Raw genomic sequence first — 17,527 nt, 5'->3', positions numbered from 1 at the left:
AAACACAAAGACACAAACAAAACACTTTTGTCGCTTTAACACAGATTTTGTTAAATTGAATTTATAGTGAAAACTATGCAGTGTTATTTTACATTTGATTATTCAATTTCTGTACCTGAATACTGTTAGACTTACCTGAAAAATATAAAGCACTGCTTATTTCATTTGTCTTTGTTCTGTTATTTATCTATGCTTGTGATTTGTTTATTTCCTATGCTGATTTACTCGCCTACAAAATCACCCCAATCATTGATTTTTTTTTTCTAAATAGAGCTATTGAAGTCATCTGATTTCTTTTTCATATCGCAATATATATTGCAATAAAAAAAATATCGCAATGTGAGTTTTTTTCCAATATCGTGCAACCCTAGTTAGTACACTGTAAGATAAATGGAAAGGATACTAGTAATTTTTCAGGACATTATCCATTATCCATTGTAACCCTGTAACCCGAAAACACAATGTGTAGTTTAAAATGCAGGTAAAAAACCAACACGGAAAATTCTTTAATATTAACATAGTAGATTGTGCCCTATTCTTACAGGCTTTTCTTAGAGTGTAGCATACTAACTGACTACTAATACACTGCTTAAAGCATAATTGTTGAGAATGTGTAGTATTACTAGTTTACTAGCTATTAAAAAAACTTAAATTGTTATCATTCAAAATGTGTAAGTGTTCAATAATTCAATGTATTTAAAGGGGTCCTATTATGCTCTTTTACAAAGTCTTGATTTTGTTTTGGTGGTGTACTAGAACAGGCTCTCATACTATAGCCTTCGTGTGGAGCCGGTATCCTCCTGTGTTCTCACCTCAAATGGGTAGAAGCACTGAGAGGCCCCAGTTTAGTGTCGGCTTGCTAAAACTGTTCCAGAGAGTCCATACTGTAGACCCTGTAGAGCTCCTCCATCCCCTCGGCAGCCAGACGTGGCGGAACGTCCGGTGCCAGGCCCTCACTCAGTGAATCCGTGAGAACCGGTAGAGGGGTGGGTTCCATAAGTAGAGACCTAATTGGATCCTATATGTGTAAAGTCCACGGTATAGCCTCAGAGCCTGTGTTTCCCCGGCAGACTTACAATCACCTCTAATCTTCCATATGCACCTAAATGGTTGTTCATATGCGTAAGTGCTTCCGAAAACTCCTTCGGAAAGGATGGGGCTTCCGCAACGTTCCCGTTCCAAGTGGAAAAAGGGGAGCAGGAGGCTCGCACAGAACACTGGAAGGGGCAGCATCCATGGCGTTTTGGTAGGGATCCCAATTCTGACCGACCGAAAGGGAATGTCTCGGTTACGTATGTAAACCTCATTCCCTGAAGGAGGAAACGGAGACGTCACGTCCCGTTGCCACAGCTGCTGTGTATGCTGTGTAAAACCTGAGTATGCGTTGCACCTGCTGCCTAGTTATACTCACGCTGTGATCAGCGGCAGCTGGATGCAATCATCGCATGCCAATGTGCATTGGCTCGTTTAGTTTACACTCAAAGTGGATTGGTCTCTCTAAGCGAGATCCCAATTCATCGGTCATTACCGACGTGACGTTCCCTCCTTCAGGGAACGAGGGTTACATACGTAACCGAGACGATTTCTTGAACGCAATGATCAGAAGTGTTTAAGTTAGAATCCACTCACCTCTTAAAATGCTGAGTTTTTGTCAAGTGAAGAGTTTATTTGCAAAAACAGATAACTCCATATTTTTTTTTACATTTTCAAAAATCATGTTTTTTTTAATTATGTTATCATGTTTTATTGTGTTTTATTGTGTTAGTTAGCTGTATTTTTTGTTATTTTTTAACCTAATCAAAATAACCCAACTGCAGTTTGATTGAGATTAATTGGAATGCACAATGAAAAAAACATGATTTTTGAAAATTGTTAAAAACTGAGTTATCTGTTTTTGCAAATGAACTCTTCAAGTGCTGAATCCTCTCTTTATAACAAAGTGGAATCCTCTCATTATAACAAAGTGTAGATACGACGTAAATAAGAGATTCTTTGTTCAGTGTAAAGATTTTATTAACAGAACATCGTGAGAGCGCAATGAACTTAAGTGAGTGATTATAAAGTTCCTTTATAATCAATAAACCTCTTATGTCATGTTATAGTGAGAGGATTTGTAAGCGTGCATTCCAGCATTTAGAGGTGAGTGAACGCAATGGCCAATCACTGGTGTTCAAGAAATCAACAGATATATCTGTGATTGGCTACATTAATTGCTCAGCGCTATGAAAACATGTTGTAAATAAAAGCTTTTGGCAATTTCCAGATTGCAAACCCAAATGCGCACCGGAGCCTTTACCAAATCTGTTTCGCCAGTATCCTATTATTATAGTGTTAACTGAGGGTGCTTTTGACTGCGTGAGAAAATGGATGTGTGGAGTGAGACTGTGAGAAAAGTGTAAATTGCATGAGTCTCATGCTGAATGCGTGAGAGTTGGCAGCCCTGTGATATACTATGAGATAGTGCTGGGCGGTATGACCAAAAATGTATATCACGGTATTTTTTCAAAATTATACCGGTTTCACGGTGCATGACGGTATTTTTTTTTCATGCATGACCGGGTGTTAACCATATTTTCTACTGATTGAGAGGAAATACTGCAGTATATTGACTTAGAATGCCCTATTTTACTGTCATGATGAGTGAATATTGTCAAAAATACCACACTAAATAGTGACTAAACACGACCCCTTTTAATACATGTTAACCAGGAGTCACTCTCATTTATAATCGCGGCATCGTCTGATAAAATCAACATGCATCTACACTAAAGAGCGGCTATGCGGTTGTTTTGGCTATATTACTTTTTTGTCTCATGCAGCGCACTGCCTGCGTCTGAGTAACAAACAGATAAAACAAAAAAAGTGCATGTAATATTAACAGACGAACTACGCTCATATTTATAATTCCAAACAATCAGTAAGCGACAGGTGCTAGGAAACGCTGTTTTGTACTCATTTATTGACAAGTTGGCTGCGGTGCGGCAAACTGAATGCGCAGCTTCTCTGCCGCTCACTGCACAGAACAGACGCAGAGAGAGGTGACACTTCTCCGGGAAAGTCAGACCTCGCGTTCGCGGGACAGCACTGGCGAAATCTTCCAACTGAACCATAGCTAAGGTTTATCCAAAAAAGTCGCTAGGTTTGTCAATATGAATATTCTATGGAAAAAAGCCGCTAAAAGGGTCTGAAAGTTGCTAAATCTAGTGCTAAAGTCGCGCTCGTGTGTGTGAGACGCGGGAGCTGATGGCAGGGGGCGGTGGATATTTGTGGCGGTCAATGTGGATATTGTGGATGAGTTCTTCTGTGTCATCATGTTCTATTAGTTCTACAGCTTCAGTTTCGGAACTTTCATGCTTAGTAACACATACAGCTGTTCCCTCACCACAGTGCAACAGTGAAAAGGGACCCCTTTCAAACAGTGTCGCGTTCCGACCGTTGTTTAAGCGACATACACCGGTATTGCGGTATTTTAAAAATTCATACCATAACAAAAATAAACACCGGTATTCGGTATGAACCGGTATACCGCCCAGCACTACTATGAGAGCAAGCAAGCAAAATAAGGGTTAGGCGTAAAAGAGCACATAGTTATTGTGTTGGGGCCCCATACCTGGAATATGCTTAGGGCCCCCAACTCCCTAAGTCCGCCCCTGTCTCTAACCTCTTTAAGTCAGCAATTATTGTGTGATTGAATATAACTTGTTCCAAAATCTGCACCCACAGAACTCAGCAGAAAGATCTGTAGAACTGGAACACTAATCCTTTTTTATTTTACTGTAATTTCATTAGCCCACCTCCTGCTTCATGTCATGCATACCAAGCCTAACAAACTATGGAAATACCATATCATTTCTGTGTCAATGGAAAATGTAAAACAACATTTAAAACAAAATTCATTTGAAATTGAAAAGAAAATCATTGTAACACATCCAAGTATTGTTAGTAGCGTTTCACCATACCCTTACCAAAAAGTAGTATACTTCAAGTTTATTTTATTAAGTATACTTAAGTAAAGTTCAAGTATATTTTTAAGTATACTTTATGTAGTAAGTATACAAATATCAGTGTACTAGTAGTATACTTGTAAGTGTACTATTTCAATACTCCTTGGGACTAAATTGGCCCACTTTCTAGTATATAAAAGTATACTTTTAAGTATAACAATAGTAAACTACGAGTACACAACTAGTTTACATAGAAGTATACTAATAGCACACTTGAATAAACTTCTTTTTCGTAAGGGATACTCTTGTGATTGTTGCTTTGGTCAAGCAGGGATGATCTGACCAAAGCGAGAGCCACTGGCTGCATTGTTTTCTGTGGCGTTCACCATGTTGCTAACTGTTAATGATTTCTTACAGACACGCGGTGTTTTCTCTCCAGGTGGCGCTGTGATGCTCACGAAGCAGCTCCTTCACCGATTCACATTCAAATCTGTCATTTTTGCGAGTACAAACAGTAGATTAAAACGTAAAACGTTTAAACTAGCAATTTGAGGTGCATCCCCTGACAAACAAATGGAAATAGTCGTCGCAAATCTCTATTTAATTATTAAATAAAAGACTTTCGCCAGTAATCGGATGACTGTTACTGGTTCATTGTGACCAGCTCTGAGGAAAGTAACAGGAACCATGTGACTCTAGACGCGTGCTGCTTCAGCAGTACGCCATGAAAAACCATTTGATGTCAATGGACACATTTTAATAGACAATGCAATTTAAGGTACACAGTGAAGAAACGAAAATCGGAAAATTGTGTAAATCCGTCGTATCTGACCAATTTGAGACAGTGGATCGGCTAAGCCCCGCCCACTCCCCGACTGTGCTGCTGATTGTCCTTCTCTGCGCTGATTGTATTTCTATGGATTCTAGCTGCTTGTGCGGTTGACACAAATCTGGACAACAACAATAGCCATACATTATTATTTGGTTGATTTATTTCCGGTATGAGCTCGTGGCTCGCAGCAGCGCACTCGTCGGGACTGTATCGGTGAAGGCTCGGGGTTCGGTGAAGATGGGTCTCAGGAGGACCGTGTTCTTCTGCTTCTTGTTCTCGCTGATGCTGGCTCTTCACGGCAGCCGCAGGAGACACGCGCGCTGCCCCGCTTCATGCACCTGCAGCAAAGATAACGCCTTGTGTGCCAATACCGGATCAATACCGAGGAGCTTCCCGCCTGATGTCATCTCACTGTAAGCGCAGCAACAATCACGAGCAATAGCAATACTGATCATCGGTCAGCTTCAGTTTGTGTTTAGAGGTTGGTTGAAATATATTTCTATTTATGTATTATTATTATTTATTTTTATTTTTTTACAGATCATTCGTCAAGTCCGGCTTTAATGAAATCCCTAAAGAGAGTTTCATTCACACGCCAGCCCTCCATCTTCTGTAAGACTCATCAGCATCATTACATGACTCAAACACACACACACACACACACACACACACACTCTCACACACACACACACACACACACACAAAGAGAGAGAGAGAGCGAGCGTTGTTATAGATGTCAACCCATGCTTTGTCTGATCAATACAGATTGTATGTAAATATAATGCATTATAATGGTGTTCATAATACCTTATCAGACGTGCTTACACCTTAAATGAGTAAAATGCATTATAAAAATAATCAACATATAACAGTGTTATGCATTATACCTATAATACAATCACCAGACAATAGGTAAGCTTATAAATGTTATAAATATGAAATCTCCAAACCAAGACAGTTTATAACCAAATTTGGTTACACTTTATTTTAAGGTGTCCTTGTTACAGTGTAATTATACATTTAAGTACCACACACACACACACACACACACACACAAAGAGAGAGAGAGAGCGAGCGTTGTTACAGATGTCAACCCATGCTTTGTCTGATCAATACAGATTGTATGTAAATATAATGCATTATAATGGTGGATACACAATACAGTCAGACGTGCTTACACCTTAAATGAGTAAAATGCATTATAAAAATAATCAACATATAACAGTGTTATGCATTATACCTATAATACAATCACCAGACAATAGGTAAGCTTATAAATGTTATAAATATGAAATCTCCAAACCAAGACAGTTTATAACCAAATTTGGTTACACTTTATTTTAAGGTGTCCTTGTTACAGTGTAATTATACATTTAAGTACCGAGTAATATTAATTAACTACATGTACTTACTATATGGTTAGGGTTTGTCTTAGGTTTAATTGCATGCAATTATGCATAATTAAGTGTTATTATAATAATAAGTACATGTGTAACAAGGACACCTTAAAATAAAATGTCACCCCAAATTTAAACGGTTTTACTATATGCTATGATATTAGCAACATACTATGGTATTTTGTCAGAAGCTGTGGTTATCATGGTACATTTTGCAAGGGTAATTAGTTCAATGTAGTTAGTGTAGAGTGTCCACACTGATGTAGAGCTGCATCTGTTCATGGACCAGTCTCTTTATAGTGAATAGAGAATGGGAATCTAATATGTAAATATCTTTAAATAAATAAAAAATTGCTCTGTTGTTTGTCTGAGAGGCTGCAAGTATTCATGACTAGTTAGTCTCCTTCACTACAGTGGTACTGATGTAGGCTAACTGCTAAAACACTTATGAAAATAAACCATGGTTTTACTGTAGTAAATGTGTAGCCCGTGTTTTTGGCATATTTATATCACAATTTTATTAGAAATACCACGGATAGACTATGGTTAGAGCAGCAAAACCATGGCTAATTTTGTAAGGGGAGAATACACTATAGCTAGATCTCAAACGGTGGATCATTTGTGGCCCTGGATCACAAAACCAGTCATAAGGGTACATTTTTGTAAATTTTTTGATTTATGCATCATCTGAAAGCTGAATAAATCATCTTTCCATTGATGTATGGTTTGTTAGGATCGGACAATATTTGAAAATCTGGAATCTGAGGGTGCAAAAAAATCTAAATATTGAGAAAATCATCTTTAAAGTTGTCCAAATGAAGTTCTTAGCAATGCATATTACTAATCAAAAATTAAGTTTTGATATATTTACGGTAGGAAATTTACAAAATATCTTCATGGAACATGATCTTTACTTAATATCCTAATGATTTTTGGCATAAAAAGAAAAATCAATAATTTTGACCCATACAATGTATTTTTGCTATTGCACATTTATCATTGTTCTATATCATCATATTGCCCAGTAAAACTGCTCAGTGTTAAGAATTAAATATTGAGAAAATCATCTTTAAAGTTGTCCAAATGAAGTTCTTAGCAATGCATATTACTAATCAAAAATTAAGTTTTGATATATTTACGGTAGGAAATTTACAAAATATCTTCATGGAACATGATCTTTACTTAATATCCTAATGATTTTTGGCATAAAAAGAAAAATCAATCATTTTGACCCATACAATGTATTTTTGCTATTGCACATTTATCATTGTTATATATCATCACATTGCCCAGTAAAACTGCTCAGTGTTAAGAATTATGCCATTATAGAGGTTTGAAACGATGTGTATTGTGGATGCTATGCAGATAAATACCTTGACTTGAATGAACCAAGTTGAAGATTCTTACTATTAGAGATGCTGAACAACGATGCAAGCGATCAAATAAATGAATGAATTAAACTTAATCCATACAAACAAGTGGCCGGGTATCAACGAGCTGCCGCAAGATAGCATTTCCATGTATGATTTTCTTCTGTTTGTGGTGTGAGGGCTTACAGTTTAATGCAAATCACTATCTATAATATAACAAATCTACAGAGATGAATTATAAAGCCACATTTTATTTGAGTTGTTTACCATACCGAGTTTCAGTTTAACTTTCATCCGAGTTCCGTAGTTAATGTAGACATTTTATATTATTTTATGTTTATATGACTCAACGCTTACTGTATCATCAATTGCCATAGCCCTTATCAATGTCTGCATGAAAACCTCTGCTTTTTTGGCTTTCTAACGCAGAAAAAGCATGTTTTTCACACCGGCCGTGCAAAGGGCTATGGCAATTAATGATACAGTAAGCCTTAACCACTATAACGTGATCTTAAGTAGAATAATATAAACATTAAATAATATAAAGCGTCTACATTCACTACTATTCAGTCTCCGCTCTAGCTAAATTCCCAGAATGCATTGCCGCTGTGACGACACAGTCCTATTCTCTATACAAGGAGAGCACGGCAATTTTAATAATTAGCATTATTTTAAAATATATTCCTCACACAGTGTTATTTAAAATAGCTAAAGACCTTCACTAAGCTAAACAGATAAAAAATAAAAAATAAAAAAACCTTACTCAAGCACATGCGAGAAATGTTACTTTGAAATTTTACTGGGACACATTTATTGATAAAACAGAACAGCTAGTTCTTGGAAAATATGATTGAAAATATATTCTATAAAGTATATAATGGGATAAATGTTATATTATATATCTTCCCTACTTGAGAATTTATGTCCCAGTTAGCCAAGAATACTGTACATTATCCTAAGCTGGCCAATAAACTGCTGCCCAACGTTTTAAACGATATATTTTTTTAAAATCTGATTCACTGTTATATGCTATATCAAAATATTTCATAATAATCTACTCAAAATCACATTTTGCTATTGCATAACCTTACTATTATTGGACTCTTTACCTTTGTCATGTCTGAAACCACAGCTGTCAAAATGTGGTGACACCTCCTGAAATGTAGAAACCTTCTGTGTGTGTGTGATCCCATACTTTCAGATCAATGTAATGCTGATTTTTAGTACTGCAATCACAAACCTATACAGAGACAAATACCCCTCAGTGTCCCACTATATGAGTTCTTCCACTTACCTGTATTCACCCTGTATTATATCTCCTAGACTTTTCACAGCAAACAACTTTGATTCTATAAATGAAGATGCGTTTCTTGGTCTTCCTCATCTGGAGTATCTGTAAGTGTCTCACGGAACGTGATTTTTATGAGTAATAAACACTGCATGAGGAAACATGTTGATCTGATGATTCAACATAACGACTGGAGTCTTCTGCATTGTGCATCAACTTGATTTGCTGTTTGTTTTTCTTCCAGTTTCATTGAAAATAACCAAATCAAGTCCATATCGCCGTTCGCCTTCAGAGGACTCAAGTCCTTAATACATTTGTGAGTATTTCTGCATAATACCGTTGGCATGTTGTTGATCAGTTCTCAGTTCATCCACATTATCTGTCGTTTGCAAGTGAAACATTGCAGTCATAATAGGAACATTTTCTTAGTGGATTATTCATGCTATTTCACTGTTAATAGAAGCAGTCAGCAATCCAGGTTGCATTCTTCATGAGACCTTTGCACAACATAAAAATTGGTAATTTCTCTTTACTGATGAAAGCATTTGGTTCTTTACGAATGTTATTGCAGAAGTTTGGCGTACAATAATTTGGAGACACTACCGAAAGATCTTTTCAAAGGGATGGAAGCTTTGACTAAAGTGTATGTATTCAAGTGTGTGATGTTTTAGCAATGCAACATCATTTAAATAACTGTCCGTGATTTAAGAGCTTGATTGTCTAGACGGGATCTCTTTGCATTTGTCCAGGGATCTGAGAGGTAATCTTTTCAGCTGTGACTGTAAGTTAAAATGGTTAGTCGACTGGATGTTTCATACAAATGCAACTGTGGATCAGATCTTCTGCAATGGCCCTGAAGCTTACCAGGGCAAGAAGATCAATGACCTTGTGGCGCAGTCATTTGATTGCATAACAACAGGTTGGTAATATTACAGACCGCTTTGTGTTTTCTTGACTCTAAATGGAAAAAAAGGCTTAACATTTGTTTTTTGTTCTACAGATTTTTCGTTGTTGAAGTCTCTTGACTTTCAGTCCATTTCAGTCGAGGCTTTTGGATTTGGTGGTGACCAGTTTGTCGTGTTCGGCCAGCCTTTCGTTGGCAGGTGCAGTTTCATGGAATGGGATCACGTGCAAATGGAGTTCAGGAACTTTGATAATATCACAAGTAAGCAAACAGCAGTGGAACTGTTGTGTACATGCCTAAATCTAAATCATATAATAATACACACAATACTGTTTCCAGACGGTTTCAGCTCTTATAGTTGATTCGGTTTCATTTATAACACAAACTTGTTCAGCAAAATAATTTTTTTTAGGGCTGCCCTCGACTAAAGATTTTTCGGATCGACTAATAATTAGTCGACTAATCACACGTTTATATTAATAAACCATATAATTCATAATAATGACCCTTTAATTGCCTATAGCCTTTCAGTGCTCAAGCGCACACATAAAGCTTGCCACAGCGCACCGGCAGAAGTAATGATTATGAATGCGTCAGGGAAAAACAGTAAGGAGACTGCCTTAACATTATAATAATTCATTGATTGATGTTTTCTGTATTTTCGGCTGCAGTGATGAAGTCGACATCTCCACAGCTGACGTGCATGTTTCATACAAATTACATAATCTGAAAATATTTGTTTTCCAGTTGAATTGGTTCATTTAAATGTAGACATTTCATATCTGTGAGGCAAAAACAGTTTCGGTTCTTTTTTTTTTTAGCGTATTTGATGCATATTTGATCTGTATGAGCAAAAATGACAAAAAAGTGTTTTAAGTTAAATGCAAATGATCGCACCGCGCTACTGTTTAGTTTCCACACTCCGCACAAACACTTCAGTAGCACACATTTTTAGGTTAATGTTAGAGCGAGCAGCCATGTAATGATGCTGCAATTTACATGTTTCAGATGATAAACCACATTTGAGGTCGATGATCGAAATGAACGTTTGCATGTCCTGACTCTGATGTACTGTAATTAACACATAGACCAGCTGTTAATGATCTGTCCATCACGGACTGCACGACTTCGCCACTTTATGTGTTTTTTTTTTCTTCGACAAAGTTCCGAGCCGGTCTGTTCTGACGTCACACTTACGGCGACTGATAATGTGTTTATGTCGTGCCAGATGAGGCTCGCGCAGCCTGAGTGAGTGTGTGAGAGAGACTCTACAGCACACACAGAAAGTTATAGATGCATACTGCGGTAGTAAAATAATCAGAAATTTATAATATATGATTTAGGTACATTGCACGACCAAAATGTTTCAACACGATTGCAATGTGATTTTATACAATAGTAGTTCAATAAACAAGAATTTAAAATTAAGTGACTTACATTTTAGACACAATATTGACTGTTTTTCTCAGTTTCGCTGATTAAAATAGTTCCAATCAAAGCCACAGCAGAACTGTTTTGTGTCTCCGAGCAACACAGCGGTGTTTCATTACTGACTGAATACACGTTTTTGAACGAGTCAATGATTCAGTAACCCATTCATAAAGACAGTAACTTAGTTACTTGCCTTGTTTCTGAATGAATCAGGCATTTGAACGAATCTGTTTAATGAAGGACTAAATGACTTCAAACGTTCATTGCCATTCATTTGCCGCCACCTACTGGTTTGGTTTCATATTTAAAACTATCATTGCATTTTTCCCAACATTTCGTATTTGTATGTTTAAAAAAAAAACAATTTAGGTAACAATTCTAGTTTCTTATTATTGTTCTAACTGAATTAATTGAAACAATGGAAGATTTTGATGTGAAAGATGACATATTTAATAAGGTTAGTGAAAAAATGACAATTTAAGAAACAGTGGGAAATGACATCTGTTTTGTTATATACAGCAACTCCTTTTCAGTTAATTGTTATTTCAACCTCTTTTCTAGTCACAGATCACTTTATTTTGAGAGTTAAGTTGTTTAACTTTGTTCTGATTGGGGGAATTGTAATGTTTAATATTTTTTATTATGTAAATTTAAATATTAAAAAAGTACAGATTTTTGTTTGTATATGCTGTCAATTATAGTTTTTAGAAAGAAAATCGGAATCGGCAAAAATCGATATCGGCAGGTCACACTTACAAAAAAAAACGGAAATCGGAATCGGCCAAGAAAATTGCAATCGGTGCATCTCTAATAATAAAAATGCATGGCATAATAAACTGGTACTCCATAGTTTTGGTGATTTTCAAGCCTTTGTTTCATACAGCTTTCCTCAAATCTTTCCTCCGTAGGCACTTCCACTGTCATCTGCAAACCTCTAGTCATTGATAGTCAACTCTTCATTATAGTAGCCCAACTGTTCGGCGGCTCGCACATCTTCAAGCGAGATGTCTCCGCAAACAAATTCATCAAAATCCAAGACATCGACATTCTGAAAGTCCGAAAGCCAAATGATGTGGAAATCTTCCACGTCGACGAAGAGTCTTTCTTCATCATAGCTGACAGCTCCAAAGCCGGCTCGACAACTATTTATAAATGGAACGGCAACGGATTCTACTCCCATCAGTCTTTGCACCCCTGGCACCGCGACACGGATGTGGAATATCTAGAGATTTCTGGGAAGCCTCATCTGATCTTGTCCAGCAGCTCTCAGAGGCCGGTCATTTACCAGTGGAGCAAGAGCACTAAGCAGTTCGAACGGCGCACAGATATCCCAGAGATGGAGGATGTGTACGCGGTCAAACACTTCACTGTGAAGAGCGAGCTCTACATATGTCTGACCCGCTTCATCGGCGACTCCAAGGTGATGAAATGGGACGGTAGCATGTTCAGTGAGATCCAGACCATGGCCTCTCGTGGCTCCATGGTCTTCCAGCCGTTCTCGATAGCCGACTGGCAGTACGCCATCCTAGGCAGCGACTACGCCTTTACTCGGGTCTATCGCTGGGATGCAAAGAAAAGACAGTTCATTCAATTCCAGGAACTGAACATTCAAGCTCCCAGGGCTTTTTCTCTGGTGTTTATTGAGAACAGGGAGTTCCTTCTTGGCTCTAGTTTTAAGGGGCAAACACGTATATATGAACACCTGGTACATTGCACGACCAAAATGTTTCAACACGATTGCAATGTGATTTTATACAATAGTAGTTCAATAAACAAGAATTTAAAATTAAGTGACTTACATTTTAGACACAATATTGACTGTTTTTCTCAGTTTCGCTGATTAAAATAGTTCCAATCAAAGCCACAGCAGAACTGTTTTGTGTCTCCGAGCAACACAGCGGTGTTTCATTACTGACTGAATACACGTTTTTGAACGAGTCAATGATTCAGTAACCCATTCATAAAGACAGTAACTTAGTTACTTGCCTTGTTTCTGAATGAATCAGGCATTTGAACGAATCTGTTTAATGAAGGACTAAATGACTTCAAACGTTCATTGCCATTCATTTGCCGCCACCTACTGGTTTGGTTTCATATTTAAAACTATCATTGCATTTTTCCCAACATTTCGTATTTGTATGTTTAAAAAAAAAACAATTTAGGTAACAATTCTAGTTTCTTATTATTGTTCTAACTGAATTAATTGAAACAATGGAAGATTTTGATGTGAAAGATGACATATTTAATAAGGTTAGTGAAAAAATGACAATTTAAGAAACAGTGGGAAATGACATCTGTTTTGTTATATACAGCAACTCCTTTTCAGTTAATTGTTATTTCAACCTCTTTTCTAGTCACAGATCACTTTATTTTGAGAGTTAAGTTGTTTAACTTTGTTCTGATTGGGGGAATTGTAATGTTTAATATTTTTTATTATGTAAATTTAAATATTAAAAAAGTACAGATTTTTGTTTGTATATGCTGTCAATTATAGTTTTTAGAAAGAAAATCGGAATCGGCAAAAATCGATATCGGCAGGTCACACTTACAAAAAAAAACGGAAATCGGAATCGGCCAAGAAAATTGCAATCGGTGCATCTCTAATAATAAAAATGCATGGCATAATAAACTGGTACTCCATAGTTTTGGTGGTTTTCAAGCCTTTGTTTCATACAGCTTTCCTCAAATCTTTCCTCCGTAGGCACTTCCACTGTCATCTGCAAACCTCTAGTCATTGATAGTCAACTCTTCATTATAGTAGCCCAACTGTTCGGCGGCTCGCACATCTTCAAGCGAGATGTCTCCGCAAACAAATTCATCAAAATCCAAGACATCGACATTCTGAAAGTCCGAAAGCCAAATGATGTGGAAATCTTCCACGTCGACGAAGAGTCTTTCTTCATCATAGCTGACAGCTCCAAAGCCGGCTCGACAACTATTTATAAATGGAACGGCAACGGATTCTACTCCCATCAGTCTTTGCACCCCTGGCACCGCGACACGGATGTGGAATATCTAGAGATTTCTGGGAAGCCTCATCTGATCTTGTCCAGCAGCTCTCAGAGGCCGGTCATTTACCAGTGGAGCAAGAGCACTAAGCAGTTCGAACGGCGCACAGATATCCCAGAGATGGAGGATGTGTACGCGGTCAAACACTTCACTGTGAAGAGCGAGCTCTACATATGTCTGACCCGCTTCATCGGCGACTCCAAGGTGATGAAATGGGACGGTAGCATGTTCAGTGAGATCCAGACCATGGCCTCTCGTGGCTCCATGGTCTTCCAGCCGTTCTCGATAGCCGACTGGCAGTACGCCATCCTAGGCAGCGACTACGCCTTTACTCGGGTCTATCGCTGGGATGCAAAGAAAAGACAGTTCATTCAATTCCAGGAACTGAACATTCAAGCTCCCAGGGCTTTTTCTCTGGTGTTTATTGAGAACAGGGAGTTCCTTCTTGGCTCTAGTTTTAAGGGGCAAACACGTATATATGAACACCTGGTCCTTGACTTGAGTAGCTGATTTGCTTCATTGGGACATTTGAGGACACTGATAAATGAGTGTCTCAATAGAACCTGTCCAAAGCACGTCCAGGTCATGTTTAACTCTAAAATCCAAAGAAAGAAAAACATTTTTTTGTTTAAAGTAAATGAAGCCTGTTTTAGGACTCAGTTCTCTATAGTGTTAACTATTTTTTTTGTACTGTAATACAGTAATAATTGCTTAGTGTTCAGGTGAAATATCGTCACCATGCCTAAAACGTGTAACGATCCTAAACAGGCTTCATTTTCTTTATGCAAATCACCATTTTTTTTTCTCCTTCTGATTTTGGAGTGAAATATGACTAGAAAGTTTTCGTCAGATTTATCCGCCTCTTCTCAGCATGAAGACTCTTTGCATGATGGTGCCGTTAATTAGGTACCGCCATTGAAATTATCCAAGGTTTTTTTTTACACGCTCTTCTCATTGCACTCATTCATTTCTGTGTTTTTACTCTGTGACTGCTGTACTTTCATTGAAATACGTGCTATTCTATTTATTAATGTTTATCTCAAATGAAACTGACAACTTGTTTACTGCTTTCTCAACTTGTAAACAGTGTATTTTTGCGTGGCAGCTGGGTGACATATTTGATAGACAGTTTGACCCTGAGTAGTGTGTAGTGTTACCGTTGTTTTTTTGCATTTGCCTGTTTGTTTGAATCCTAATAACTACTAACAGTACAACCAATGTCAGTACTTTTTTCAACAAGATGAAAATATGTGTAAAGAGATGAAGAGATTCTATCACGACATGATGAAACTGTGATGTTGTTCTACTGGATACGTTTATGCATGCAGTTTCATGCCTACATTTTGGAGACACTGATACTAACTTTAAATAAAGACTTTACAGAATGCTAAAATGTTTTATATTGTCCAATTGCAAGAGGCCATTTTTTCAGTGATTCAGGATGAAATTATTTTTTCTTTCTGCTTGGAAAGAGAAATTATGTGGGCTGTTGTTCTGTAAAAAGGCCATGACCATCCAATAATGTGTGTCACTGTCATTAGACTCATTTGGCATCTGTTTGCAATTCCATTAGGTCATTGGTGTCTAAACCTGCTACTGGAGGGCCACTCTTCTGCAGAGTTTAGTTGTAATTCAACACAACTAACCCAGTTAATCAATGTCTTCAGGAATATTAGAAACTCCAGGAAGGTGTGTTGAGCCCCCATCCTGGTTTTTAGATAAACAGGAAGTGATTATAACATTATATGACTATATGAATCTTATGGGGGGGAAAAACCATTTGAGAAGATAATTGGTGTATTTCCCTTTATTTTTAACTGTTTTTGTTCAGTGTACAAATAATCATGGTCAACTATTAAACATCTATTTTTATTGAAGTCCAAAAAGCTCAATAACAGGATACTAATGTATTTTTTCATCCTTGTTAAAGGCTCTGAGATGTTGATATGGATATCTGTGTTTCAGCTAGTGAATAATGTCAGGCTGAAGCCCATTTATTTGAAAGCAGATGAATTATATGGAAATGCAAAGCCAGAATCATGTTACTTTCATGTCATCAGTGCAAAATATAGGTTAGCAATGTAATTAAACCAACATACGATACCTATACCAGGGGTTGGCAAACTTTTAGCAGGACTGGGGTGAACTGCATTAGGCTAATATTGTAGACCTACTGATGTGTTGGGTTTTGCTCAATATGATGTTAAGTGCAGTGGGCTTGCTGCGGTTAAATATCTAAAAAAAGAGACGTCCTAAGTCCCAGACGAAACCTAAAATACTATGTAGAGGACACAAAATAATTTAATAATTATAATATGACCGCGTGGTGAACCTATGAACCAAACTAATTTTTAAACATGGTCTCCATGCTATGTACAAGTATAATTTTGGCTGTATTATTTGTGTCCCCTTCAAAAATTGCTCTTGAGAAATTGTACGTTTGTTTATTGTCCCATCACCCATCCTTCATATACAGTAGATGTTCATTCAAAAGCATCCATTCAAGGAGATCCATCAAACTAAACATCCTCTCTACACCATCTGCCCTGCTCATGACCCCTCTGCGACTCGGCCTCAGACAATGATAAAATATGACAAACCAATAAAGTGTTTAGATTTTAAACTATTGTCATAAAATGTCAATTTTTTTTGTCACATTAGCAACAATTTTAGTGGCAGTCTGGAGCCCTGAATAAGAGTCAGCTTATTTTATGATGACTGCAAGACGAAGACACATTAGAACAGTTCATAACATCTCACCGTTGCTGCGTGTAACTTTAATGCAAGCAGTCTTGATGTGTATAAATGTGTGAAGCAGCAGTATTGTTAGAAGGGGTAGGGTCCCACGATGATGGTGAGCCGCAGGAAAGAGCTTGAGCGATAGCTCATTGCTGTGTGTTGAGTGATCATCTCCAGATCAACGATCAGCTCCTGTGGGCCCTCCAGGGACTTGGTCAAGACCAGCATCGCACCAACGCTGCTGAACCGCTAAAGCAATTAACGACAAATACACGGACATCAGATATACTGCTGAATGGAGAAATACTCCCAAAAATATCAAATTTCCTCGATGGTGAAAAGAAATAAATGCAGTTAGACATTTTAATAAAAATGTACATTTGTTGCATGCACACTGACAAAATTAACAAGCAAACATGAGGTAGAGGTACAGCACTCTTTAGCCAGTTGTTGTTGTTAAAGAACCTGTATGTATATAGTATTTGTTAAATTCAGGTATCTCCATATTTTATATATATATATATATATATATATATATATATAAGGGCTGGGCAAGTTATCGCGTTAACGCATTAATTAATTAACGCCGACAATTATTTTATCGTGCATTAAC

The 17,527-nt window shown here is 37.4% G+C and overlaps 2 protein-coding genes across 6 annotated transcripts in view; one reads left to right on the top strand and one right to left on the bottom strand.

Moving 5' to 3' along the window:
- Nucleotides 1–1,671: 1,671 nt before the first annotated feature.
- The window catches only part of LOC107753722 (EGF-containing fibulin-like extracellular matrix protein 1), a 36,633-nt gene continuing 20,777 nt past the window's right edge, over nt 1,672–17,527 (bottom strand). For 4 of the 5 annotated variants that reach the window (XM_016569935.1, XM_016569934.1, XM_016569933.1 and 1 more), the window contains one exon: nt 15,954–17,163. In XM_016569935.1, coding sequence (XP_016425421.1) covers nt 17,002–17,163 — 162 coding nt within the window. In that variant the 3' untranslated portion in view covers nt 15,954–17,001. Of the gene's footprint in view, nt 1,685–15,953; nt 17,164–17,527 lie in introns of those variants that run through there. The other variant, XR_001641490.1, reaches the window with a different exon arrangement.
- Nucleotides 4,843–15,562, top strand: LOC107753733 (leucine-rich glioma-inactivated protein 1-like). The gene is made up of 9 exons (XM_016569946.1): nt 4,843–5,189; nt 5,317–5,388; nt 8,867–8,938; nt 9,076–9,147; nt 9,403–9,474; nt 9,581–9,750; nt 9,832–9,996; nt 12,075–12,871; nt 13,810–15,562. The coding sequence occupies exons 1-9, from the start codon at nt 5,014–5,016 to the stop codon at nt 14,683–14,685; spliced, it is 2,472 nt and encodes an 823-aa protein (XP_016425432.1). The 5' UTR covers nt 4,843–5,013; the 3' UTR covers nt 14,686–15,562.

This window comes from Sinocyclocheilus rhinocerous, unplaced genomic scaffold (assembly GCF_001515625.1).
Source record: "Sinocyclocheilus rhinocerous isolate Xijiao unplaced genomic scaffold, SAMN03320098_v1.1 scaffold3824, whole genome shotgun sequence".
NCBI lineage: Eukaryota > Metazoa > Chordata > Actinopteri > Cypriniformes > Cyprinidae > Sinocyclocheilus > Sinocyclocheilus rhinocerous.
Note: the sequence above shows the minus strand (reverse complement) of the source record. Positions and strands in the feature narration are given on the sequence as shown.